The sequence below is a fragment of the Phocoena sinus genome, chromosome 9 (genome assembly GCF_008692025.1).
Source record: "Phocoena sinus isolate mPhoSin1 chromosome 9, mPhoSin1.pri, whole genome shotgun sequence".
NCBI classification, from domain to species: domain Eukaryota; kingdom Metazoa; phylum Chordata; class Mammalia; order Artiodactyla; family Phocoenidae; genus Phocoena; species Phocoena sinus.
Window position 1 is genome coordinate 27,282,399 of NC_045771.1, and position 26,823 is coordinate 27,309,221.

Here is a 26,823-nt window from a genome sequence, read left to right on the forward strand (position 1 = left end):
GAACTTCAAAACCAGGTCTAACATTTTAAAGTGGGCCCAGAGAGAAAAGACAGTTTACTTACAAAGGAAGGCGTTCAGATAAAAAGTAGTATTATCACAAAAAATAACATAAAACTATGAAAAAGGATCTACAAAATGCTAAGGAAAAATAACTGTCAACTTTTATAACCATCAAAACTTTTTACATTAAGAGTAAAATTAAGACATTATCAGACGAAAAAATAGAGAGTCGTCCCCCAGCAGACTTTCACTAAAGGGAAACTTTTTTTTGGCCATGCTGCACAGCTTGCAGGATGTAAGTTCGCCAACTGGGAATTGGACCTGGGCCCATGGCAGTGAAAGCACTGAGTCCTAATCACTGGACTGCCAGGGGAGTCCCAAGGGAAACCTATTTTGAAGGGAGAAGGATGGAGGGAGGAAGGAAGGAGAGACAACCATCCCCATGTTATGGTTCTCACAACTCCTAAGAACAATCAAGTTGTTTCTGTTCTCCTGCTTAGGATATGAAGCAGAAAACTCCAATTAATGTTCTTTAAAAGATCACATAAATTTTTCTTTTCTTGTTGTATATATATTTTAACTTTTTTCACTAGGAATACCCATCATAGTTGATTAGGGAGCTTTTTCAAAATATACAAGTTAGTTAAGACTTCTGACTCCACAGTAGGTGGTGCACCCAGGAGTATTTGTTTTGGGATGGCTCCCCAAATGATTTTAATATGCATCTCTGGCTAGGAATAACTGAATTACTATTCTTTGTTTTAACTATTCTTTGTTTAAGAAACATTTTTCAAGTGCCTCCTGTGTGCCTGGTCTGAGCTTGACCTAGGAATACAATGGTGAACAAGATAGTCCCTACTGTTTAGAAAGTTGTAGTGAGTAGTGAGTAGAGGGAGAAAAAAATGAAATGAAAAAAGTGTCCATTGTGCAGGACATAGTAATGGCAGAGACTGCTTATTATTCCCCACTCTCCTGTTCCCTTTTTTTAGTAGTAATAGATTTTAATCCAGCTAAATGGTTGCCAGATAAAGAACACATTTACCATCCTCCTTGCAGCCAGCTGGGTCAAGTGACCAAATTCTGCCAAAAGATGTAAGCTGATGCATCATGTGATAGATTCTGGGAAATTTTCTAAAAAGAGATTTATTTTATTCATTTGTTTTATTTCCTCTTTGTACTATTCTCCATTTTACTGCGTGGAATTTAGATGTGATAGCTACAGTCATTCACCATCTTGAGATGATCAAGTAGTGGATCTGACAATTCTTTCCCCTGTCTTTCTGTAGAGCAGAGTCTTGAACTATCTGCCTCCAGAGGGAAAAATAAACTAATATTTTTAAAAAAGAGAATAAGGGCAGATTTCTTAAATCCAGAGGGAAATATGGATTGCTAGAATACACACAAATTAAAATCAGTAAATGCTCCTAGGTGGGAAACGGTAGCACCTTATTACATTTAGGTTTACCAACACAGTACAATCTTTAGTAAATTAGAAGTACAACATTTACTATATATTTTGCCTTGACAAAAGAATTGTAAGTGATTTGGGGGTAGCAATAAATTTGATTGCAGAAAATTACTTCTTTCAGTAACTGAATAGAACAAAATGCAGTAAGTGGCCTAAATAATGACCTAAGACTTCTACTTTCCAGACACAGAGAATAGAGTACCCTGTTCTAAGTTTGCACAATAAAAGCGGTACTTGAAGTGAAAAATTGATGGTTCCTGGGCTCGCAGAGAGGAACAAAATGTCGAGCTCATAAATGAATGTTCACTAACATTAAACATTTTCCAAGTTCTTAAGATTAGTAATAAAGGCAAAGGAAACAGTAAGTTTATATATTTAGTCCTTTGATAGAAACAAAAATCATAATACTAACATTCACTTTGACACAATATTTTTCCATTATTAAATTTTATTCTATAATTTTAAATTATAACAGAGCTGCTGCTCAAGGTTTATAATAAGCAAATAACTTAAAATTTGATAGCACTATATATCACTTTATACTTGATGTACATGGCTTAGTAATGGTTTCTTCAGGTTCCCTTTCTTTGATGAGATTATCATTTCTTTGAACTTAGCTGGCTAGTCACATATGGCTTTTACATTTGTATACTTTAGAGTTCCATACCAGTAGATGCTTAATAAATTTTAGATTAGTTTAGCTATCTCCAGGAAGTCTTTCTAAAATGTAATTGGAAATACATTTCTAATGTATAAGATTATGAGTCCCCCTCAATATGATTAGAGAGAAGTCAAAATAAAGCCTAAACAAGACACTTGTATTTTAAACTTCTTTTGACATCAGCATATAGAGAACATCCTCATTCCTTTTTAAGCTGAATGCTATCCCATTGTACTATTGAAAGTGCTTGATGATAATCGCTAACATTTGGTTGGGGACTTTTATGTGCCAGGTTTTGTGCTAAGTATTTTATCGACTTGATATGATTAAATCTGTATAAAAGGAAAAAAGACACCATTAGGATCTCCCTTTTGAAAAAGAGAACACGGAAGATTAGAGACCCTGAATACCTTGCTATTTCCACAAAGGGAAGTTAAGACAATCCCAAGAAGCTGTAGTCATTAAGCAGCTTTAGAGGTGAATTTCCCATCCACCTTGGAGCAGTGAGCCAAGTGAAACAGAGAATCTGTATCTGGAAGATCTGGGGACTGGTTGAACGTAATCAGTAGTCATAGCCCAAATTAATAAAAAATGCATTAAATTCATGGTCAAAAGCTGAATGAATATATTTGGATTCCATTGCGACAAGACTTATGGTGAAGAGAAAACTCGGCAACTCAGATTCCAGACTGGCCTCTTTTACAAACTCGCTCTTTGACTTTGCCAAGTGATTTGTTCTCCTCAGGCCTCAGCTCTTCACAGAGGAGTTAAACTATGTGATTTCAGAGGCTAATGAACTAGGATAAGAATAAAACAATAACACTGGACAATGACTTTGCAATCACTGTCTCATTAATGTGCAAAGTTAAAAAAAAAAAAACCTGTAACAAACTTATAGCTTCTATTGATTCAGGTTTCTGAATCACTCATTCATTCATTCAAAATATTTGTTGGGCACCTACTATGTGCCAGGCACTGTACCAAGTAGTGTTCTGGCAGTGAACAAAATGAAGTCCTCATTTTCCTAGTTTACATTCTAGTAAGAGAAGACAGAAAATAAGCAAATATTTAACCTATACTATGTCAGTTGGTGATAAATGCTACAGACCGGAGAATAAACAAGGAAGTTGATGGTGAAGGGATGTGTCCAGCCCTTGTGCCCTCTATGCTCTTCCTTGAATATACCAGGCCCACTACCAAATGTGCACTTGCTGATTCATTTGCCTGAAATACCCTTCCCCCAAATATCCCCATAGCTAACTCTCTATCATTCAAACAGCATCTTCTCAAAGTGACCCAACACATGGAAAATCCCACCCTCCCGCACTCTGCTCTCTTAATTTTTTCGTATACATCTAACATCTGATATAAATTGCTTATTTGTATGTTGAATGTCTGTCTCCCCCAGCAAGAATATGAGTTCTAAGAAGGTAAGGCTCTTTGTTTTGTTCTAGGATATATTTAGTGCCTGACAAGAAGTAATGCTTAATAAATTGATTAATGTACAAATTGATTAATAGGTGACTGAACGAATTAGGAAGATGATACAGAAAGTCTTCTCTGATGAGGTGATTAAATAGTAGAAGAGCTTCCCTAGTGGCGCAGTGGTTGAGAGTCCGCCTGCCGACGCAGGGGACACAGGTTCGTTGCCCGGTCCAGGAAGATCCCACATGCCGTGGAGCGGCTGGGCCCGTGAGCCATGGCCGCTGAGCCGGCGCGTCCGGAGCCTGTGCTCCGCAACGGGAGAGGCCACAACAGTTGAGAGGCCCGCCTACTGCAAAAAAAAAAAAAAAAAAAAACTATAAATAGTAGAAGCTGGATACTCAAAAATCAAAACTTAAGGAAAATTGCTAATTAAGTTTTGCTACATCCAGTTGATAGACTATTATGTGGTATTAAAATTATTTAAATTATATTTATGAAGACTATGAAATAACACGAAAACTAGGATGTATGGTTAAGTGAAAAACACAAGATGCAAAAATATGTGTATATTATTATTTACAACCATGTTTTTAAAAAGTCTTTAGAAGAAAGGCCAGAAAGAAATACACCAAGAGTTACCAGTATATATTATAGAGATTATTGGTGATTTCCATTATTTTTTTCTATTTACAAATTTTCTATAGTGTATTTATATCATCTTTGATATAAAAATAAAATAATGAAAAAAATTTAAAAGTTAACCTACGTAATGCTACCTGTATTTTATGGTATTATAAATTTTTTTGTTTTTTGTGTATTTTACATTTAGAAATTAGACCTTCACAATGTCAGTAACGTCTGACAAGCAGGGACCCAGAGTTGAAAAGGACACACCTGTATTGCAAATGTTTCACAGAAAGACAAAAGAGGCAGAGGAGGAGGTTGAATCAACTCTCATGCGTTCTGTAATAGCGTCATACCTGTCTCGAGTTTACCTTCTAAGTACATCATTTCCAGGAGAAGGAAATCCTGTCAGTTGAAACAGTGGCTCTCAAGAGAACACATGCATAAGTGATTGTACATAGAACATAATATCAGAAAGAGGAAATTGCCCAAGACTGTTTTATCCTAAGTGTCTCCGTTACTTTGGTGATCAAGAGAAGATAATTGAAGATTAGCAACATGTATAAATAGCTGAAGTATGCATAGGATATGTTATCCCATTTATTCCTCAGAATAATTCACTGAGGTAGGAATTATATTAACAAATTTCACTTGAGAAAATGGGGAATATGAATAACTTGCCCAGAGGCACACAACCAGATGGAGAGTGAAACAATGATTCAAATCAGATTCAAACTGACTCTAAAACCACTACTCAAAACTCATATGTGGGGACCAAAATAGTTATAGCACTTCCCAATAGCACTTCCAGGACCCTTAAATATCATTTATTTAAAAAATTTTTAGTAATGATTTTTGCTTGCTAAAGACACCAACTGCATTTTTATTAACATGGCTCCAGTTTCTAGATCTAGAGCAATGTCAGCCTCGGCAAGCATGAGTATTATCCTGAAGCCTTTTGCTGTATTTAGATCACCAGCCTCTGTGAGGGAGGGACTCACGGTGGGTGAGAGAGGTGCCATATTGGAATAGATGTCTTTGCAGTGACTACAGCTCCCCTTGCCTCAGTTCCTGTGCCCTTCTGTTAAGTCACATCAGTGACTGGTTCTGCACTCATTGAGCCCAGGCAGGGAGAAGAAGCCTGAAGAAGAAGTTTGAACCTAAGGCTGGAACAGGAATTCTGCATTTGGTCCCCTTTGGTGGACCAGGTGACCAGGTCATGCCCTGAGGTGACCCCATTTGTTAAATCAGATAACTGCATAGGAATCTGTCCTTAAATAAGTTGCTAGCTGGAAAACCAGTCTTTGAAATCAATAATTCAATATTTATATGTATACTTTTATGTATCTATGTTCATATGAAGACTAAAATATATTCATTTTAGGTTAAATACAACTTAAACATTCCAGTAAGGAAGAAGAATGCATTGATTTCATTCCTGGATCTTGTTTCTTAGCCAAATCGGAGCCAAATGAAGTAATACGTTTCCTGTTTATGTTAAGTGACACACGTGTCTACTTACAATACCTCTCAATGGATTTCATATGAGAAAAAGATTGTTGTAAGTTTCATCTCTTCCCTAAGTGACGACTCTAGAGGCCAAACTTCATTCCCTTTAAACTCAGTTATCTCACAACTGAATGCTCTGATAACCTGCGGAAACCAGCAGACACAATGTGATTAGGGAGCCAGAAAAAGAGGAAACCGCAGAGCAGCCGTCAGCCATCCTCATTTCTCTGCAATCAGCCCCTTCGTATCCCTGATAACAATGACAGGAGAATCTCTTCGCCAGCACCGCCAGGTCTGTATCAGATGCTTTGCCTTTCACAGTAAATTCTCCATCCTCGGAGGCCTCTATGTGGTAACTTGCAGGGTTCAAGTGAAGGTAATCGGGCGTTTTCCACACCTTCCTTACGCATCTCCCATTATTCCTGCAGAGGTGAAAGCTGCACACCTCAGCGGCTCTGGTCACGTTGACTATGTAGCTCCCCAAATCAGAACTCACAAACTGCTTCACCTTTGTACAGTTGCCCTAGAAAGGTAGAAACAAATGGGATTTAGTGCTTTTTCTGGTACTGGTAGGGTTAGAGCATCTAGATCCACAAGGCAGCTCTTTGGACTTGATTGAAACTTAGTGGCTTGGTTCCAGCCCATGAACTCTTAGGTTCAAGTGCTGTAATACAGGGGACCCAGACCAGAAAAATGAGAGGTGTTTGCGACAGGAGATGGAGAATATGCTGCCATAGGCTATCTGAACTTGCAAATGGGCCCCAGCCTCAGCATATGTGACCTTGCTTTCTTTCAGTTTACATCCTTTATTTCCTCCTTCTAGATCCCAAGTTAATGGGTGTGAGAAAAAGAGGAACAAACCCAAATTGAGAAATCGTGCCAGAGTTGCTGTCCTCTGGCCACGTTTCAGGTGTGTGTGTCTTTCAGGCTTGTGTTAGAACCTGAATCATCACGTTCTACCAAATTGTCGTTGACTGTCAACCTGAGCCTTCTGGATTTTCCTGTTAATTATGCTCAAATACCGACTACCCTGGGATCTAGCCCCCTCTAAACAATTCAAAGACAGGAAAGCCTGGAAGGCTGACCAGGTCGTTTGTGTGTGGTTCCTACTGTGTGTTCTAAACAGAGGCCACCTGGTTGTGCACGCAGCTCCCCGAGGATGCTCTTCTCAGGAGCCACATGGGCTGGAGGGGAAATGTCGCACCGGGAGAGTCAGGTACTGATCCTCAGTTTCTACCTAATTCTCATATGTGGACAGAGGAGACTCTTAACTTTATATTGTCACAAAGAGTTTCATGAACAACGTCTTGGTAGCAACAAATTGAGCCTGTGAAATTCTAAGAATAATATCAAATCACCATGAACTTGCAAAAAATTCAATTTAACAAAAAGCATTGAGGGCTTCCCTGGTTGCAGAGTGGTTAAGAATCCGCCTGCCAGTGCAGGGGGCGCGGGTTCAAGCCCTGGTCTGGGACGATCCCACAGGCCGCGGAGCAACTAAGTTCATGTGCCACAACTACTGAGCCTGAGCTCTAGAGCCTGCGAGTCAAAACTACTGAGCCCACGCGCCACAACTGCTGAAGCCTGCATGCCTAGAGCCCGTGCTCTGCAACGAGAAGCCACCGCAATGAGAAGCCCGTGCACCACAACAAAGAGTAGCCCCTGCTCGCTGCAACTAGAGAAAACCCATATGCAGCAACAAAGACCCAACACAGCAATAAATAAATAAAAGCACTGAGGATACAAGTATTATAATTCAAGGCAAAATGCATTACACTATAGGGATATAAACAAACAACATCTGGAAATACAGAAGAGATTGTGGTTAACATGGACTGGAGAAAACTAGGAAGACTTCTTGGAGTAGATAGTATTTGAGCGGGAAGAAATTCAAAGAGACATAACTCTTATTTTAAATGCTATTAATTTTCAGCTAATCTCTCCATAGAAGAAAAATAAGTTTGATGTAGATATTAAAAATTGCCATTTGATTCCACTTCTCAAAATATGATATCATACATTTTATGTAATGGCTAAATGCAAGGGCTCCAAAGTCATACCATCTGTGGTTAGTGCCAGCTCCAACACCAGCTAGCCTAACTAACTGTTACCCTAGTTAGATTTCCTTTCTTGTTTCCTCATCTGTAAATGAGGATGCTAGTCCCTACCTCATAAGGGTTATTATGATCGGGAAGTGAGCAAATCCGAAACCAAAAGGCACTTAGCACAATCCTAGCATAGAGTAAATATTCAACAATCATCAGTATTATAATTACTATCTGAACAAAAGCTAATCTTTATGGAGCTCCTTCTATGTATCAGGTGCTGATTTGGACTTTAATTCTAAAGCAGGTTTACTATGGGAGACCTGAGAGCTCTGATTTAGAGTAAGTTCTATAGGAAAGCAGAGCAAATAATGTAAATATTGTAATATTAACTATACCGCCAAGGTACTGTCTTACCTCAGATGAAGTCAAATTCATGTCTCCCCAGATAACGATGCCTGCAGCTCCCAAGGCAGCACTTTCTCCAATAGTACTGATTAGATCTTGCTAGAATGAAGAGAGTTCATTACAGTGTATTCATTTGAATGTAAACAACCTGCCAGGGATTAGGATTGGAAGCTAAATTCAATACAATACATGAAACTATTCTCCAGTTTCTTAGAGTAAAGCAAATGTTAAATGAACCGAGGCTCGGAAATTTCACTCTATAATCTATATAAAAACTCTATATAAAAACATATTAAATACATATTTTTTAAACTTATATTTTGCCAAACAGGACATTACTTTTAAACAATTAGCCTGTAAAGAGCCACTAAAAGTTGTTTAATTGAAGTTAGCTAGGAGTATATACATACAAACCAGCTATGAGTATACGACCTGGAAACAGAATCCAAAAGTTTTCCTTCTCTAAATGTGACGACTGCCTTGCATTCATCTTAACCAAGTTCCCTTCCCAGTATGCAACACTCTCCTGAGAACTTTGCCTCTGCAGTGACTTGGAAGGCTTTTGTGTCATTTCGATTCCCAGGATAAGCAAAGGAGCACAGTGTTAAGGGCCCCGCAGGATCCGGTTTGATCCAGCCCTTATATCTGGTCCCTGAAATTATTTGTATTTAAGTTTAAAGTACCTGATTTAATTGGCTTTACTTATGATTCCTCCAGTCACGGTAAGGCTGCCGGGATTTTTCTCAATATGGTTAAGATAGATGAAAACTAAATTTCAGCAGGGAGAATTTTGGTTTTGTAATCCTAAAGGATTATTGTTTTAGTGTTTAAAGATTAACATGAATCTAGGTCATTTCAGAGGGAAATTAAAAGTTGAATGTGTGCAGTTGGTTTCCTAAATAAAGTTTCTGCAGTTGATTTTCTAAATAAGTTTCTTATTTTTTTTAAAATAAATTTATTTATTTACTTATGGCTGTGTTGGGTCTTCGTTGCTGTGCGTGGGCTTTCTCTAGTTGCGGTGAGCCAGGGCTACTCTTCGTTGAGGTGCGCAGGCTTCTTATTGCGGTGGCTTCTCTTGTTGCAGAGCACGGGATCTAGGCGCACGGGCTTCAGTAGTTGTGGCACATGGGCTCAGTAGTTGTGGCTCGTGAGCTCTAGAGCACAAGGCTCAGTAGTTGTGGCGCACGGGCTTAATTGCTCCACGGCAGGTGGGATCTTACAGGTTATTGATCCATATTCAGTAAGTACGGAAACTACAGATGTTTGTGGTGAACGCCACAGCTTCTGAGGTTGATATCAGGAGGGAATGTTAGTTTCTTTCCAACATGTCCTTTAGCGTCATTATCAAAGAGAGTTTATTGGGACTGATTCAAAATGGCAAGTCTTCTAGCATGTGTTGACTAGAGGTAAGGAGTCACTAGCAGATATTTAGGCAAATTCCTCTAACAAATTAGCCCACCGTCACCTAGCTGAGAGCAGGGTGCTGGATGAAACACAGAACAGCTATGCTTGGGGGGCCAAAAAATCAGGGTACTACTCAGTGAGGGAAGTCACAGGTAAGATGTCTCTAGGAGTAAATTGGGACCACCTGAGCGCATAAGCCACATGAAAGGAGAAATAAAGGAAGAGCACCTGATGTAACAGCAACACATCTTCCAGGTCCCAGCCTGGTGTAAGGGAGCCTTGCCCTACCCATGATTCTTGGCTCAAATCAAGGTTTTGGAAGTTAAGAGTAGGGACACCCAGAGGACTCATTCTTTACCTTGGGTTTCAGTCCCTGAAGCTTTACCACAGTGCGTGTAAGTAAGGAGCCCACTGTGGGGGGCTGGAGCATCACTAATGTGCTCCCTTTGTGTGTTATCAGAGGGAATATGAATTAATTACAGGGGAAAACATCTTTAAACCTATAGTCAAGAAAACCCCTTTCATTATTTTTTAAAAGCATAGTATCAACAATATCTAAATTGCATTTATATATGTGGTATAGGCAATCTACTGTGTGAAATGAGGCTTTATAGCCCACATATGATTCCCCCAAGCTATGGTCACTGACTGAAATTTCATTCTTACATATTCCCCTTTCAAGTTTAAGACTCTGATCCTTGTTAAAAAGTGTTATCTATACCACATATATTTCTGTAGTTCTTCAAGTGTTCATTTTTATCTTCTTATTTGATTTTCATAATATTTCTCCTAAGTAGATAAGGCAGGTAATATTGTGCCATTTTGTAGATTAAGACAGCGAGGCACTGAGGTCTGGAGAGGTTAAGAGATTTGGTACTAATTGGTAAGTTTTTTTTCTAATCCTAATTATTTGTGTGTGTACACACACAAACATTTTAAAATGCAGATATCTTTGGGAAGGCAGAAATGGAAACCACTACTAGTATTTACAATTTGCTATAAGTGAATATCACGTTTTAAAAAGTTTGTGGGCAGGCTTTTATTGAGGATGGAATAAAATGGTGGTTTGATGGCGTAAAACATGTGGAAATGCCTTGCCATTCAGAAAGTTTACAGAATGATACCACGAGACTAACAAAGAAAATTGTTTCTAGGTGAGACCCTAACTGTTGTTCCTTCTTCCCTTAGAGGGAACAGAAATGTTTCTGAGGCTGTATCTGTTCAAGAAGGAGCTTACCGTTGGCTTGCAGAATGTACCAGTAGTTTAAACTAATCTATTGAAATGAACACTTTGTCCTTTAAAGTTTATTGTTTCTTCCAAAAGTAAATTTGTTATCACTAAAGAAAGGAACTTTTCTGAGCCAAACACAGAAAAGCAAAAGAAGTTTCATAGAGGAAGGTGGTATTTAACTTTTAATTCTACAGTCAAGACTATTTTATAAAGATGTAGATAACCTTTTTACACCTTCCAAATAGTGTTAGTTTCCTACCATTTTCAATCAGTTGTTGCTGATTTTTCTGGGTAGTATTAATATCAGTTCACAAGAGAGAATTTTTATCTTTACTCATCTCATCAGTGGCGTCAGAGGCACAGCATTTACCAAATCCTGATGTATTTGTGTCATTTCTCCCTCTGAGGAGTAAGCTCTACTCTCTGTCTGCTCCACAGATACCTACTGCTCATGGTAGAGTCCTCACTGGGTGTTTCCTGAGTCTCCTTTGGATACTTCATACTCAGAACATCTTTATATTTTGATACATGCTGGCAAATTGAAACTTGTTATAGTGGAGAAAAAAGAAAGGTGATCAACCCCTAGTGTGCGGCAATATCTTAAAATACCTCTGCATCACAAACGTGAAGGTCTGAACAAGGCTCAAGTCTTCTCGTAATCACACATCATTATCCAAGTCCAAAGGTTAGAGTAGCATCTTCTTTGAAATTTTTATCTCTACAAGTTTCCATTTCAGTGACTAGAGTAGTAAAGGGAAAGTAAGGGAGAGAAAATTGGGCTGCAAGTTCATCTATCTTAAAAGCTACACTCACAGTTTGTGTGAGGTCTTTGGCTGCATATATGACTTAAGTAAAATAAATAGAATAAAACTTCTATATGTAAGTTTTAACCTAGGGTTATGAAACTATCTACTGGTGATGAATTTACTATTGAATTTAGAAACTCACACCGCTCTTACCCACTTTCCACTAATTGTGGTCATAGAGTCAAGAATAAACCAGATGGTTAAATAAATCTATAGGGGTCACCTACTTTTAGCAGATTTGTAACTCCCTTATTCCTTAAAAAATTATTTTTAATTGTGCGAAAAAAACACATAAAATTTACTATCTTAGGTATTTCTGAGTATATTCATGTTGTTGTGCCTCCCTTATATCTTTTATAAAACCTGTTATTGTGCCTTAAAAAGAAAACACTATGTTCCTCTTAAGATTTTTTTTTTTTTTTTTTTTTTTTGCGGTACGCGGGCCTCTCACTGTTGTGGCCTCTCCCGTCGCGGAGCACAGGCTCCGGACGCGCAGGCTCAGCGGCCCTGGCTCACGGGCCCAGCCTCTCTGCGGCATGTGGGATCTTCCCGGACTGGGGCACGAACCCGCGTCCCCTGCATCGGCAGGTGGACTCTCAACCAACCACTGCGCCACCAGGGAAGCCCTCCTCTTAAGATTTTTAACAATGAGGCCAGCAGCAGAAATGTCTACAATTCTACTTCCACACGTATGAGCAAACTACTCCATTTTAAAACCTCCTCTCTGTTTTCCCAACCTGTTCACCCCCAATTGTTTCAGTAACCTTCGCAAGAGGCCAGTTGTAAGGGAACACAATCAAGGTTGGGGAGCGGGAAGTAGTTGCTGACATTGCACTTTAACCCCTTCCCTCCTTACTTTGCTCCTTGAAAGACAAATAATAAATGAGATAATCAAAATTCAGTCTGTACAAATGAAGAATCTGAGTGATTGACTACTCAAAGGAAGAATTATGCTCCTATCTAATGGACCACTATTCTGGAATCCTTTAAAGAACATAATTAGCAAAGAAATGTCTCTTTTAGAGATAAGAGGAAATCTCCTTATCTTTGTCAAGGGGTATCTTTCTTACCTTAGAAAGAAAAAATAAAGGTTGGTCTCTGTAGCCTAACCTTGTATAGACGAACACAGGCAGAGCATAATCATGGGATGTCATGGTGGAGATCCTCAAGGATTCATGCACCCGAAATTGCGAGAAACGCAAAATGTTTTTGCTGTCTCCAAGAGATTTCCTGACACCGATAGAAGGATATAAAGCAGCACTGCTGTTCCAGAGCCAAGAGAGCTCATTGTTCCTCAAAACTTCTTCTTCTGGGCATGACCCAGTATAGTTTGGGGCAAAAACATTATAATTGTGGCAATCAGGATATAAATAGTAACCCCAAAGGCCCTTGGGTCTGCTCTTAATTCCCAGTTCGATGGTTTCCTTCATGAAAGCTTTTGCACTTTCTTCAAAGGTTGCTTTGGCTAAATATTCAATATCAGCAGCTGATACATTCTCTTGCATCTCAGAAATAAGCTTTCTTGATTTCTGTCTGTAGACATCTTTTGTGTTCCAGTTCCTGGCCCACTGGGGTCGCCAATATTCCCAGTCTATAACGGCAAGTCCACTGAAATCTTCAGAAGGGATGTAATAATTAATATCTTGGTCAGCTTTTTCCAGATGTACCTGCAAACTTATGTTCTGGGGGAGACCCCCATTAATAGGAACTCCCTGGGATGTATACCATGGATAGTATCCCAGTCTGTTGACATAAAATATAGTGACATTTTGCCCCCTGGCCCTGGCCAGTGGACTTCCAATCACCTGAAACATTTTCAAATTTAGTCTTAAATTATATTTTATCAAGCACTGATCTGTTGGAGCATTCCAGGCAGCTATAAAAGGTTTCCTTTGATAAATTGGAAGTTGGGCAGGTTTTAGGGAAGAGATAGACTTCAGAATGAAAAGTATGGGCAGCCATGATGTGAGATGTATTGGTTGAACAACACAAAACCTTAGTTGTCCTTCAGATAATGGTTTCATGATAAGATAAAAATCTTCTCTTCTGCTTTAATGCACTCTGGAAGACCTGAGGAGAGATTCAATTTTCTGTTAATGATAATTTTGAGGAAAAAGGCTCAAATGTTGGCTGGATATTATTATAGTTCTTATCTATTTACATCTTTAAGTACATTTTAGTTAAAGGTCTTAAAGATCCCTATAAATAAATTGAGATAGAAGTGAGTGCAGCGACCTAACTTCTATTCAGGGGGAAGCAATGCAACTCAACAAACATCATGGAGCATCAGATGCTGTGTCCAGAATACAAAATGAATAAGATGTGGGTCCTTGCCCTCAAAAAAGCTCATGATCAAATAAAGATGTAAAAGAGTATTCACTACCATTTTGGAAAACTCATCAAATCCCAGGCTCAGTGCTTACTTCCTGAATAAATATTTATCTCATTTAATTTTGTAATACCTTTTTATTATTTCATTCAATAAGCCAAATGTCTGGTTGCTTTCCCAGGCTTCCTTGCCGCTAGGGTACTGGTATGTGACCATGGACAGGACAATTAGATGCAGCCCACTCTAGACTTTGAATTGAGATCTTGGAAATCAAAGTGGCGAAAAGGTGGTGGTGCCAGTGATAACAGAAATTCCAGAAATGCTGGGAGTGGCAGTGCCTGTCAGGGCACCCACAATCTGATACCCATGGTGTTGATGTTAAGTGGCAGCATTGCCCTCACGGGACAGCACTCTTCTGCGCAGATCAGAGAGGTTTTGTTTTGGTTGCTTACAACCAGGAACTCTGACAGAGATGCTTTCCATGCAATCTGTGGCTTGTGAGTACTTCCTCCAGCAAAGGTGATCACTGTGGGCAGCATATTGTATGTAATTATCATTTTTAACCACCAGGTGTCACCAGGCAAACCTTATAGCATTTCTCCCGCCTAGGACACAGAGGTAAACAAAAATTAAAAGTAATCTGTAAAACTTTATTCAATAACATTAAGAAGTTCTAAGTTATACATAAAATATTAGTTTGGGATATACACAAAAATGCCAGTTTTTAAGGCTATGGAGGTAGATATTTTCCTCATCCATTCACAGAATAAATATCTGTATCCTTCCACAATGCAAAGATGAGTAAGATTACTTAGTAACATGAAATCTACTGAACGCATAAATTATGGTTTGAAGAGAACAGTATTTTCAAGGGAGTATAATTTTATGAGTACAATAAGAATTGCGGTCCTCAAAACTGCCTCTTATCTTTGAATGTTTTTATCGTATTCTGCCTCAGGGTAAGAAAAATGGATGTGCATAAGGCGTTCATTCATAGAAAAACATTTTTTCTTTTCTTTGAATTTAAAATTCAGTTTATGTTAGAGAAGGCTACGTATGTATACAAAAAAAAATCTCTTCTCCCAGAACACTTCCTGCTTTGGGTTTCATGCAAAACATAGTTTTCCACTGATTATTGTTTCCCTTTTGGTCAATCTCCTCATCATGGCCACAGAAAGTCCTCATTCATTTACTACAAAGTTACCAAGTGGTTCTGTTCTCCTATCCTGGAACACTGTTATTCTCCTTTCTCCAGTAAATGGTAGGTGCACTTTCCATGGCAGGTGGCAGGCAGAGCTCCTGATAAAATGTGCAGGTACACAACCAATGCAGGCAAAATAAACAAGGGAAATCCAGTGCCTGTGTCTTCTATTTGCTGTATGCCTTGCGTTTCTGCTTCCCACGCAGGTTTGTCATGGCACTTGGTGCCCCCTCTCTCACTCTCCTGGTTAAGCATGGCTTGCTGGGAGGAGCGTCCCTCGCTCTGCACCTCCCAGACAATCTTTTCAGTCCCCTGCCCCCGCTGCGCTATCATTAGCTGTGTGCTTCTCCCACCCTCTTTCCTTCACCAGGGAACCTCCGCAGGCCTGCCAATGGCTTCAGAATCCCTCTAAAACCCTTTCCTTCATCCTACCCAGGCCATCAAAATCCCCACTGCCAAGCTCTACCTGTATCTTGACTAGTTGTCACAGCATAACAATCTCTGAATTATCCACACTTAACCATGAGTCACCAGTAACACTTTTCTTGTCTTTTTCCCTTCCCCACTCTCGTAATCTTTCCAGGAAGTTTTGCTTTTTTAAACAAATCTCGAATTAGTGGGATTTTTAGGAAGAATTGGCAGGATATTGGGGGTGGGTATGGCAAGGAGTTCAATCTGTATTTTTCCCCTAAAACTTTATCACCCAGTTTTCTCTTCTTAGGTTTGTTCTGAGAACATATATGAAAGACTAGTTCCCTTCCTCCAACTGGGAAACTTCCATGAAGACGTTTTGAAGGGCCCCGGATAAATGATTCCCAGCAAAGTGACACATCCGTGAAAGCCAGAGGGTAAAGGGAGGTAGATTTCTCCTCAGAACCAAGGCTTGGCCACCACTGCTTTGACCTTGGCTTCACAGCTCTGGACTTCTTCACCCACTGAGAAGAGAGCGTGACACCAACAACAGGAAGTTGGGTACTGCCTTCCATTAAGCAGGCCTCAGACCTCACCGCAGTACAGCTACCCCTCCTGGTGGTGAAGGATGGTGAGGAAGGCAAGGGGTCCCCTTGGGGGAGGAGGCCCTTCATGTACAGATACAAGAGTCTGCAGAGAAGTCTCTATCCCCTGCTTATTCCTATTTCCCCTCTCACTCCTTCCTCCCCAAAGTTTACTTGCTTGTGATACATTAAAACAAATCCCCCCCCACCCCCGATTTCAGAAGCTGACAGCACTCACAGCCAGGCCATGTTATTCTCCTATTAGACATAAACAGTCTCACAAAATGCCAACCTCAGGTTTATTCTCAGACTATAATAACATGAGATAAAACAAGACCACTTTTTCATTGTGTCTGAGCAGAAATAAAACGAAGATCACTGTGCTACCCACAGAACACCAAGCATCCCTCTCTTGCTAAATGAATGACTTCTGTTCTTTACCCACGTAGAAATGCCCCTGCTTTCTGACCACATCCAACCTGGAGAAAACCTCTGTTTTCTCAGACCCTCTGCCAAATCACCCAACTAAACCTAAATTCTGTAACAGGTTCTTTCTGACACCATCTTACGGGAACACCTCACAGCTCCCTGTGGTGTGTGTCTTCCTTTTTTGCAACATGTCATTACCCAACTCATGGAACTGCAGGTGTGTTCCTGGTGGTCTTTGGGGAATTGGCACCTGGGTGAGAGCAAAGGTATTGAACACCTTCTACACATCAGGCTCCCATTCCAAGTACTAGGAGCAAAACAGATGTAAACACCTGCCCTCACAGAGCTTAAATCCTTTAAGGGGAGACAGACAATAAACAAGGTGAGTAAAATATATAATACATTGGATGGTGGTAACAACAAAGAAAAGAATTAAGCAAGGATTCATTTTAGATGGGAAGGCCTCATTAATCTGAAAAGAAGTGATCTGAAAAGAAGATAAAGAGTAAGGCTGGAGGATGTCTGGGGAAGCATGGGGGGAAAGCAGGTGCAAAGGCCCTGTGGCAGGCACATGCCTGCCATGTTTAAGGAACTTCAAAGAAGCCAATTACTAAGTAAAACGGACAGAGAGGTAAGAGAGAGGGTCTTGTAGGGCCTTGTTGGGGCTATGGCTTTCACTCTAAGTGAGATGGGAAGGAGTTGAGAGAGCTTGGAGAGAAGAATGACACTGTCTGATTTGGGCTTAACTGGATTCCATAGGCTGCTGTGTTGAGGCAAGCATGAAAGTGAAAGGGCACAAGAAAGAAGCAGCAGGAAGCTTGTAAGGAGGCTCTTGTCATAAGCCAGGACAGAGATGACAGTGGCATGATCCAGTTATTTAGAAGAACTTCACAATATTTTTAATAATCACCAACACAGAAAAATAATAAGATTATAAACCTATAAATTAATCCTACTAGTTTTGTTTTAATTTTGATTACAACTCTAAACTTCTGTTATACACAATGTAGTTTTTTTTTCCATACAGCATGGTGATTCTTACTAATCTTTAAGATTAGAGGGAATACTTTTGGGAGTATTCCCGAAAAACATACACGTTCATCTCTTAATATTAATGTATTAGTGGAAAGAATCAATTTTCCAAGTCTACAACTCTTCTGTTTCTTTTTTTCACGATATTGGGATTTGTTTTCAAAACCTTTAGGACTCCAAGTGTCTTCCCCTAAATCCACAAGGGTTTAAAAAGGTATCCTGAAGGTCATTATCCCCATTTTTATTGGAAATTTTAAAACACAATGTTTTATTTCCAAACCTTTAAGGAAAGTACTGACTGAAGTGATATTTTGTTGCCAATAATAAATATATATGCATAATTATCTTTTTTTTTTTGCGGTACGTGGGCCTCTCACTGCTGTGGCCTCTCCTGCTGTGGAGCACAGGCTCCGGAAACGCAGCCTCAGCGGCCATGGCTCACGGGCCCAGCCACTCCTCCGCATGTGGGATCTTCCCGGATCGGGGCACAAACCCGTGTCCCCTGCATCAGCAGGCGGACTCTCAACCACTGCGCCACCAGAGAAGCCCTATATGCATAAATATTTATCAGAATGGAAAATAGAGCACAGCTGCCAAATTCAACTCAACTCTGTAGAAATAATTGTTAACCTGCTTTCTCATAAAAGCTTATTAGAGAAAAGGCCAATAATAGGCTTCCATTTTTTTATCTGAAGAATGTTATTACCTTAGTCTGACTGTTAATGTCTTATCCTGATGGTTCTTAAGATCTTCTCTCATGAAATATCAATATTGTAAAAGCTGGCGCTAAGTGTTCCAGCAGAAGAAAAAATATAGTTTAATGGATAGAGTTTTTCCCATACATTTTTCTTAAAAACTTGATGCCTATTGGATTACAATATAATATACTATATGATAAGATTTCTTTAAGTTCCACAATTCATCATTAGGTACTAAATTTTATTATAACTCTATTTCATGTCATAATCAAAGAACACTGATGTCCCTCCATCTGAACAAATTTTAGAACCACTGGACCACCTTGATTGTACAAAACGGCTTCCCTTCCTAAAAATGAGCTTAAGTTTTGTAAGTGTATAAAAATGACTATTTCAGTGTTGCTTGTGTTAATGGGAAATTCACTCTTCGGTGTGAAAGGCCACATTTCTTACAAAGCAAGAGCATTTTAAAACTTGAAAGAGAATGTAATTGTCTTTACATAAGCGTATATACTTAGTCTTTGTCAAAAAGTATTACTTCTCTTTTAGGACTTGAAATTTCTTGCAGCCAAGATCAACAGCTTCTAGGAAAAGCACACAAAGTCTTAGAACCACATTTTGAATAAAATGTTCCCTCTGTCAAACCATTTTTAACTAAGCTCCTTAAAATAACATTAGGTTGATTTGAATCCTCAGTTTTCTACTTGAAGTTTTTGAACTGTAAAGCCATCTAGTGGTCTGTGAAATGTTACTAAGGTTTTTTTCAATGTCCATAGTCAAGATTATAACTTAAAACACCCTCTACTCCCATAATATGACCCAAGCCATTGACCAGAAGAGCTGGGATACCAGGCAGGGTAAGCAGACAGAAACTAGGAAGCTGGGGGTGGGTGGTGGTGAGGCCGAACCTCAGGCCTAAGGATTACAAGGATATTTAAATAGGAGAGTTTGATCTGGGTTCTCTAGGTACCAGATCTGAATGTCAGGGTACAGACTGGAGTGGAAGGGCAGGCACTTGAGAGGAAAAAGGTTGTGGCCAGGTCACATTGTTTTCTCTTAAGTAAGCATGGCTTAATTTCAATTTCTGCCTTTGTCCTGACAGGAATAGCTTGGAATCTAGGATTGGCCTGGTTTTGTTAACAGCACCCATTCCTCTGAGGGAGCATACATATTTTAGCAAGGTAGGAAATCTGAGCAAGGTGAAATGTGCAAGCACTGGCTCGAAACTCTCTGTAATTAAGAAAGAATAAAGAATGACGGTGCATTCCTGGTGGAAACAGAAGGCAGAACATTTTTATCTGAGTGACAAATGCACAAAACCTTTCACCTGGAAATTCTGCTTCTGTGTTATTCATTGCAGCATTGCCTATCATTTCCAAGTTGGAAACGAATGTCTATCATTAAGGGACTGGTGAAATAAAGCATGGCTTTCCACACAAAGGAGTACTATGCAGCTGTAACAAAGAATGACGTTGCCTCTCCATGTTGATATGGAGATTCACCAGAAATCATAATTATTCTTTAAGGTATATATTTGTTTTATGTATATGTCTGTACATACACTTAAAATTCTTAAAAAGCTAGATGTGTATGGAATGCAGCCATTATTTTTGAGAAAGGGATATATATATATATATATATATATATATAAAAGTATGTGTATATATGTAATATATATATACAAATATATATATGTAAATATGTGATCTGTGCACTAAGGAATATGTCTGGAAGAATTATGATTGCATTACTTGCCTCCAGGAAGAGGAACTTGTGGCTGAGGGAGAGAAACTGCAGGGGTAGGATGAGATTTTGGGGGGAGGAAACTTCTGTTGGGATTGTGTACTATGTTGATGTAGCAGCTATTCAAAACCATTACTCAAATTTTAAAAAATGAATAAAATTCTTTGGAAAAGAAAGGATATGTACCTTGATTCTGACTATAAGGGATCTGGCATGGCTTCCTAGACAAGGTAACATCTGAGTTGACTTTACTACAAAGACCATTTTCTTATAAAGTTATTTGAGAAAATGGTATGCTTTTCTGCAACAGGGCAAGAAAAAGACCTTTTCAGGAAATAAGAGAGGTTTTATTTTTTGTAGTTGAAGTAAACACCATCAGCCAGAGCTTTAAGTTACCACTCTATGCTGACACTCGGATATTAAGAACTAATTATAGGTTGTTTAATTATCTATGGTAAAGGAAAACTAACAGTGGTTAATGGTTTAGGAGATGTTCAGTAGGAACACAGAAGATAGGCCTAAAGAAATTGATTAGGGCTTCCCTGGTGGCGCAGTGGTTGAGAGTCCTCCTGCCGATGCAGGGGACACGGGTTTGTGCCCCGGTCCGGGAGGATCCCACATGCCGCGGAGCGGCTGGGCCCGTGAGCCATGGCTGCTGAGCCTGCGCGTCCGGAGCCTGTGCTCAGCAACAGGAGAGGCCACAACAGTGGGAGGCCCGCGTACCGCAAAAAAAAAAAAAAAGAAATTGATTAGTGTTATTATACACCACAAAAGGCAGTGCACAATACGACTACATTACTTATTACAAGTGGGAAAATATGCTGTAGGGTAATAGGCCTTCTCTGATTGTAAACAATGCAAAGCTCTGGCTATAACAGTAAAAGCATTTGGAGGGATTTGATATGAAAAAAATGCTTTGATCATTCTTTTTATTTCCTTGCCTATACGTTAATTTTGGTGATTTATCCAACTAATTTTAAGTAACTCAGGAAGTTGCATTTTACCCATTCAACTTCAGATCATTTTTTCTTGTGTTTTCTTAAGCACGTCAGTTCCAGTGTATTTTATCCAATAGTACCTTTTTGACAGAAATTAACTTCTGACTTTTTATTTTAATTCTTCAATGTTTATAGCATTATTTTTATTTTTTATTCTTCCTCACACTTCCCTATTATAAACCCTTTCTCAAATCATATTTCTTTCTTTGAGTTCTATCCAACTACCCTGGTGTGTTTACAACACAAAATAAGGAGATCTCAGTGCAATATAACAGAAGCCAGTATGAAGCAGAGGTTACTGGAAAAAGCACACAGGAAAAAGTTTCATTGTCTCACCTATTCAATTTTTATTTATATTGTTTTAATTTGCCTTTATAGCATATCACAATACTGTCTTTGGGGGGGGCAGCAAGGGTATGATGATAAATGATAGCATTTTATATATGCAGATATAGTACTGACATCTATCCCCTGTCTGAGCTGAAATCTCAGTTTTTCAAAATTATACTTGTGAACTTAAATTCCACTTTTTAAATTTATGAATATAGGATGGAATCTTGCCCACCACCCCTTCCTCCACACCCCTCTGCAACTTTATAGCCCTCTGGCTGACATTTTCATAAAAGACAGATTTCCTAACAAGATGGCAATCCCTCTGAGTTGGATTCCTCTCTGGACATCTTACTACTATGGCCTCGCTTCCTGATACTCAGTTGATTCATGCCTGAGTTTGCAACTCATGTTCCCTACCTAAAATATCCCTTTCAACCTTCAGTAAACTTGGTTATAAACTGTCAAACCCATTACAATTAAGCAATCTGAAAAGACTGTGGCACATAAAAAATTAAGAGCTGGCAAAATTATGTTTGCATGTATTTTTCTTCACTTTTCAGGGTTGGATCTAGGTATGCTTAGCTACCTAGATATCTTATGTCTCCTTCTAAGGCTCTAGGCTTCCACTTCAGGTATACCTGCTGGATGTATGATAAAGTTTTTGATGTTGCAAGTGAATGTGCTGGTCAGCCTGAGCTCCACCAGGTTTTAATAACAAATAGTATGTATTATCGTGTAACCAAGGAATTATGCTTTATTTTTTAAAAATTTTAATAAACTGGGCTTCCCTGGTGGCGCAGTGGTTGAGAGTCCGCCTGCCAATGCAGGGGACACGGGTTCGTGCCCTGGTCCGGGAAGATCCCACATGACGCGGAGCGGCTGGGCCGGTGAGCCATGGCCGCTGAGCCTGCGCGTCCGGAGCCTGTGTTCCGCAACGGGAGAGGCCACAACAGTGAGAGGCCCGCGTACCGCAAAAAAAAAAAAAAATTTTAATAAACTGTTAAAACACGAAATATAGTAGCTAACTAGTCATTAATTTGTATCAATTTGGAAAAGATCATTACTTGATCTCTACTTTGGTTGCCCGTTCACATGATATGAGAGGTGTGTTGCACTTGGATATTAGTAAAGAAAGTTGAGTTTCTGCATTAATTATAGTAGCATATACTAACCATAAATGTGAAGTAAATGCTTTTTCATACAATGAATTTTTAGTTCCTTAAAAAGTTTACTCGTTCATGACCATTAATTCCACGCAGTTTAATTATACAAACCATAGAACTTGAAAATATTTTGAAATAGATTTTGGTTTCCAAATGTAACCTTGACAGAATCTCTTAATACAATAAGGAAATCTGGAAATGTTCCAGTCATGGGTTCTGGGTTGGACTAAGGATGCACCAAGGTTGTTCTGGGATATCTATGATAAAGGCAGAGCAATTCCAGACTAGGATAATAGCCAATTCTTGAACCACCCAATATAATGCATCTAAGAAATAGTGTTCCTTGAAGAGTGGAATTTGCTTTTTTTTTCAAGTATACTTGATAAGAGGGAACATGGGATTTATTCATTTGGATCTATTATGAACATTGGACCAATGCTTAGGTGAAAAGTTTCCTTCTGTGAAAAAGACAACTGGAGATTGTTCCTGTTAGAAATTCATAGCAACTGCAAGTCTATTATATGTAGAAAAATTCAAGGATGTGCTAACCTAAGGAGAACTAGATTTCAACAAACAAGTAATTATAGATGATGATGTAAATATAACTATAACTTTAATTACTGAATTTGCTAAAGTTTTTCCCAAGAAAGAGTCAGGTTCCCATAGAAGTTTATTGCTAAGAAAATATGGTACCTATTATGATTCTCAAAAACATTATAAAGAACATGAATCCTGAATCTCTGCACATGAGTTTTTTATAACTTATTTTTAAAAATTTTCTTAACTTCACCATTTAACACCTTTTCAACTCTTTGCTCCTGACTCTACTTAAACATTAAGAATCTATGAATAAATACTTCAACAAGGAACCTTGTTTCTGTCATCAAACTGAATTCAAATTTACAGACAAGGCTGAAATAAATCATGTGACTAAACTCTCTTAAGTAAATCTACAATATAAGTATTTATTAGTAATATGAATATCTTAATTAGTAATGGCTCTAGATTAAAGATCGCTGTTCAGGAGCTGGCCATGAAGGAGTTACAGATAATCAAGTTTCATTGCCTAAGCTATGTTATTCAACTCATAATTTTTCAAAATTTTCACTTTACCTTTGGTGTATGTAGCCACTGAAGTAGACAGCTTTTTTTCTCCGTCTTTAAGCTATTTCTAAACATCTTGACTTTAAGATGTACTCTCTCCAACAGATTAAATGATTTAAGATTTGTCTGTCTCATATTGTTTTGGTAGTTGTTCTTTCTTTTCTGGAAAATCTAAATCTATCTATCTTTATGTATATGTTTACATCCTCTTCCCAATTACTGATTTTGTTATTTGAAGTGCCTGTTGATTTTCATCTCTAAATATTCAGTCCCTTTATTAGCATTTGGAAAGAAAATTGAAAACATATTTTATGACCAAAAAAATAACCATCTTCTGAACCATTTTAAATGTCATATGTTTCCTAAAAACTGCAATACTTGTTCCAAATAACAGCCCTCTAATACTATCCAATACAGTAGGTATGATAACTATGTAACGTATCTTTTAAAATACATTTTGTTAACGATCATGCAAAAATAAAATCTTTATCAAATAAAGAAATATACTTATATGTAAAGAAAACCATTTAGGTATATAAAGTTAGCTTGAGGGACTCTGCACAGCTATCAGTTATAAAAAATATTAAAATTGTGGGTCTCTCATAAAGCCATATGTTCTATGGCTTATCTACAGTTAGTTTACTAACCTGCTTCAAGGAATACATTCTGATGCTATTGTATTAAGGATTAAGCATTAGGTTATGATAACACAACATACTGCAAAAAGCTGCTTTTCAGAGAAATTGTTCATATAGAAGAGAAATGAAACAAGTCTCAAATACATTATTAATGTAAGAATCATCCTCAAATACAAATTTATAATAAAAAATGAACTGGAATTTAAGTTATGTCTATCAGCGACAAATGTACTTTTTACAATGTTAGGTTCATAAAAGCAAGTTCACATTTTGAAAGATACTGAATGTGGAAACTAAATAAAATAAGTTAGGCCAGAAAAGAAATCAGGGTATTCCAAGAAATGAAACAAAACTAGTTTTCTTCTAACTAACTCCTCTGAGAAAGCATGTTTCTAAAAACAGTCCTTAAAAAATTTTCAAACAAAACAAAAAGTGTATTTTACCTTTGCTTTTGTTTGCTGCCCGTCTTTAGTCACCTGATGCACAGCAGAGGTTCAGTGGCAAAAGGATGCCCTATGGCTGTTCAGAGAAACATGTCATTACAGAGGTGACTCAGTCCTCCAAGTTAAACTAGAGGCTGGCATTACATCTCTTTATAACCAAAGTCAGACTCTCTTAAAAGCACATTGGTATAAGTGACCATTGTTTCTGAAAATACCCAATTTAAATTCACTGACCTAAGAAGGAAGAAAGAAAACTTTGATTGAGACTTTAGTTGGAAAATAGAGGTAAAAATAACCATACATTGGAAAGATTTCCTAGGATGTGCTATCCTTGATGATAATGGAATAATTAACTCTTAGTGGGGTTTTAGTTATCATCCTGAGTAAATACATTAATCTACTAGAACCACTGGTTCAAGATGATAAATTGAGATCATGTATTTACTGTGTCATCTGCAGTACATGTCCTTAGAAAAAGTACAGTATAAAGCTGAAAACAAGAAGAGGTGACATGACTCAAAGATCGAAAATAGATTGAATTGAATCAGAAATTTTTAACAGTAGAAATTTACCTTAGAGGTATGAACTGTCCCTTCCACTGGAGAAAAAAAACCTTAGGTGCAGAGACAACAGCTCCAAAAAACGCAAGTGCATGGGGAACCAATTATCTGAGCAATCAGTTAAAATATTGACTCCAGTATAGCGGAACCAGTCAGACCATTCAACTTCCCAGAGTATGGAGCACGACAAGTAAGAGAGCATGTGACCCCAGGACGCTGAAATATAGAGAAAGACCTTCCCAGGTAGGGTTCAGAGTGTCTGTGGGACCCAATACAAGAGCAGTGCCGAGCTGGGTATAGTTGGGTCTCCCCAGTGGGCACAGAGGGCATAAAAAGGCTTCTCAGCCCTCGAGGGAATTACACTCCTCTTCCAAGGTAATTTTCTCCTTACTTTGATGATTGTGAGGGTTCCTATCAACCTGCCTGTTTTCTGCTCACATGCCCCAGATGGAATCTTACTTGTCAGCGTGCCTCAGCCCCTTTCACAGTCTACAGCCCATTCTCCCATTCAACATAGAGTCCTGTTGAGTAAATATACCCAAACAAAGGCAGGGGGTTGGCAGGGGTTGGAGGATCCCTATGACGGTTTGCAATCACTCTGTTCCCTCATAAATATAAATGGATAGCCAAGGATCACATACACACACAAGAAAAGAATTCTTTGGAATTAAAAATATGAGTGTCAGAATGTTGTGAAGACTAAACTAGCATTCCAGAAGAAAAAGTGGGCAAATCCATAATACAAAACGAAAAAGACAAAGGCTTAGAATACATGAAAGAAAAGCAACACTGAGTATAGATCTAGAAGTGCTAAGATCCATCTAATAGTAATTTCTTAAATGAACAGAGAGAATGAAAAATAATGAAAGAAAATTATGCTGAGCTGAAGATGGGAGTTTAAATTAGGAGAGAAAGCTAGGCGGCTTTGTAAAGAATATCTCCAATATACAAATAAACACAATGACATGAATTTACTAAGGACCAGAAAGTATGACGTACTGCTACTAAGATGAAAACATACAGTCTTTCTGATTTAAAAGTTAATGGTGTGGAACAATTAACTGGAAAAAAGCAAGTATCTCATCGAAAAGTTTGTGTCCAATAAAGGGTACTGTGATCTTTTTTAACAATTAATGGGAGGTAAGAAACAACACTGCCCTAGACAACAGACAAAGTATCATTGTTCAGGTAATTTGGGAGCGAGATGGGCACTCTCAGGGTTCCTAACAGGTATTACCAATCATCTTACAAGGTATGTTTCATTTACTAAAGTGGTTTGTAGTATTTATAAGATATTTTGACTACAGTGTATCCTTTATTAATGTCTCTTGGAGAATTATCATAAACATAGTAATGGAGTTTAAATTTCGATCTTTTATTTAAGAAAAATAGAGATGTACGTGTTTGTCTTTGGATTAGACATAATTGATGAGTTTTTATGAGACAGTTTACTAAGCACTATGGTCTGGAAACCCAAAGTTATGCAAGTCAAAATAAACAACAAAAATTCAATGTTTTTCATAATCTGTTTTTAACCTGAGCAGATTTTTTTTAGCAAGCCAAAAATTTTGAAGTA

At 38.4% G+C, this 26,823-nt stretch overlaps 1 protein-coding gene across 1 annotated transcript; it reads right to left on the minus strand.

Moving 5' to 3' along the window:
- Positions 1–5,478: 5,478 nt before the first annotated feature.
- Positions 5,479–24,758, minus strand: HYAL4 (hyaluronidase 4). Its single transcript, XM_032643894.1, has 4 exons — positions 24,688–24,758; positions 12,652–13,651; positions 8,150–8,239; positions 5,479–6,210 (listed from the first exon to the last, which is right to left on the minus strand). Exons 2-4 carry the CDS (start codon positions 13,603–13,605, stop codon positions 5,809–5,811), a joined length of 1,446 nt encoding a protein of 481 aa, XP_032499785.1. The 5' UTR covers positions 13,606–13,651; positions 24,688–24,758; the 3' UTR covers positions 5,479–5,808.
- Between the last annotated feature and the right edge of the window lie 2,065 nt (positions 24,759–26,823).

What these genes read in the sequence shown, in the direction of transcription:
- HYAL4 (XM_032643894.1), bottom strand. Translation starts at nt 13,605, where the DNA reads ATGAAACCATTATCTGAAGGACAACTAAGGTTTTGTGTTGTTCAACCA. An exon ending in CTTTATTTTTTCTTTCTAAG is followed by an intron (nt 8,240 to 12,651) that starts GTAAGAAAGATA and finishes TCTTCATTCTAG; the next exon opens with CAAGATCTAATCAGTACTAT. An exon ending in TGAATTTGACTTCATCTGAG is followed by an intron (nt 6,211 to 8,149) that starts GTAAGACAGTAC and finishes CTACCTTTCTAG; the next exon opens with GGCAACTGTACAAAGGTGAA.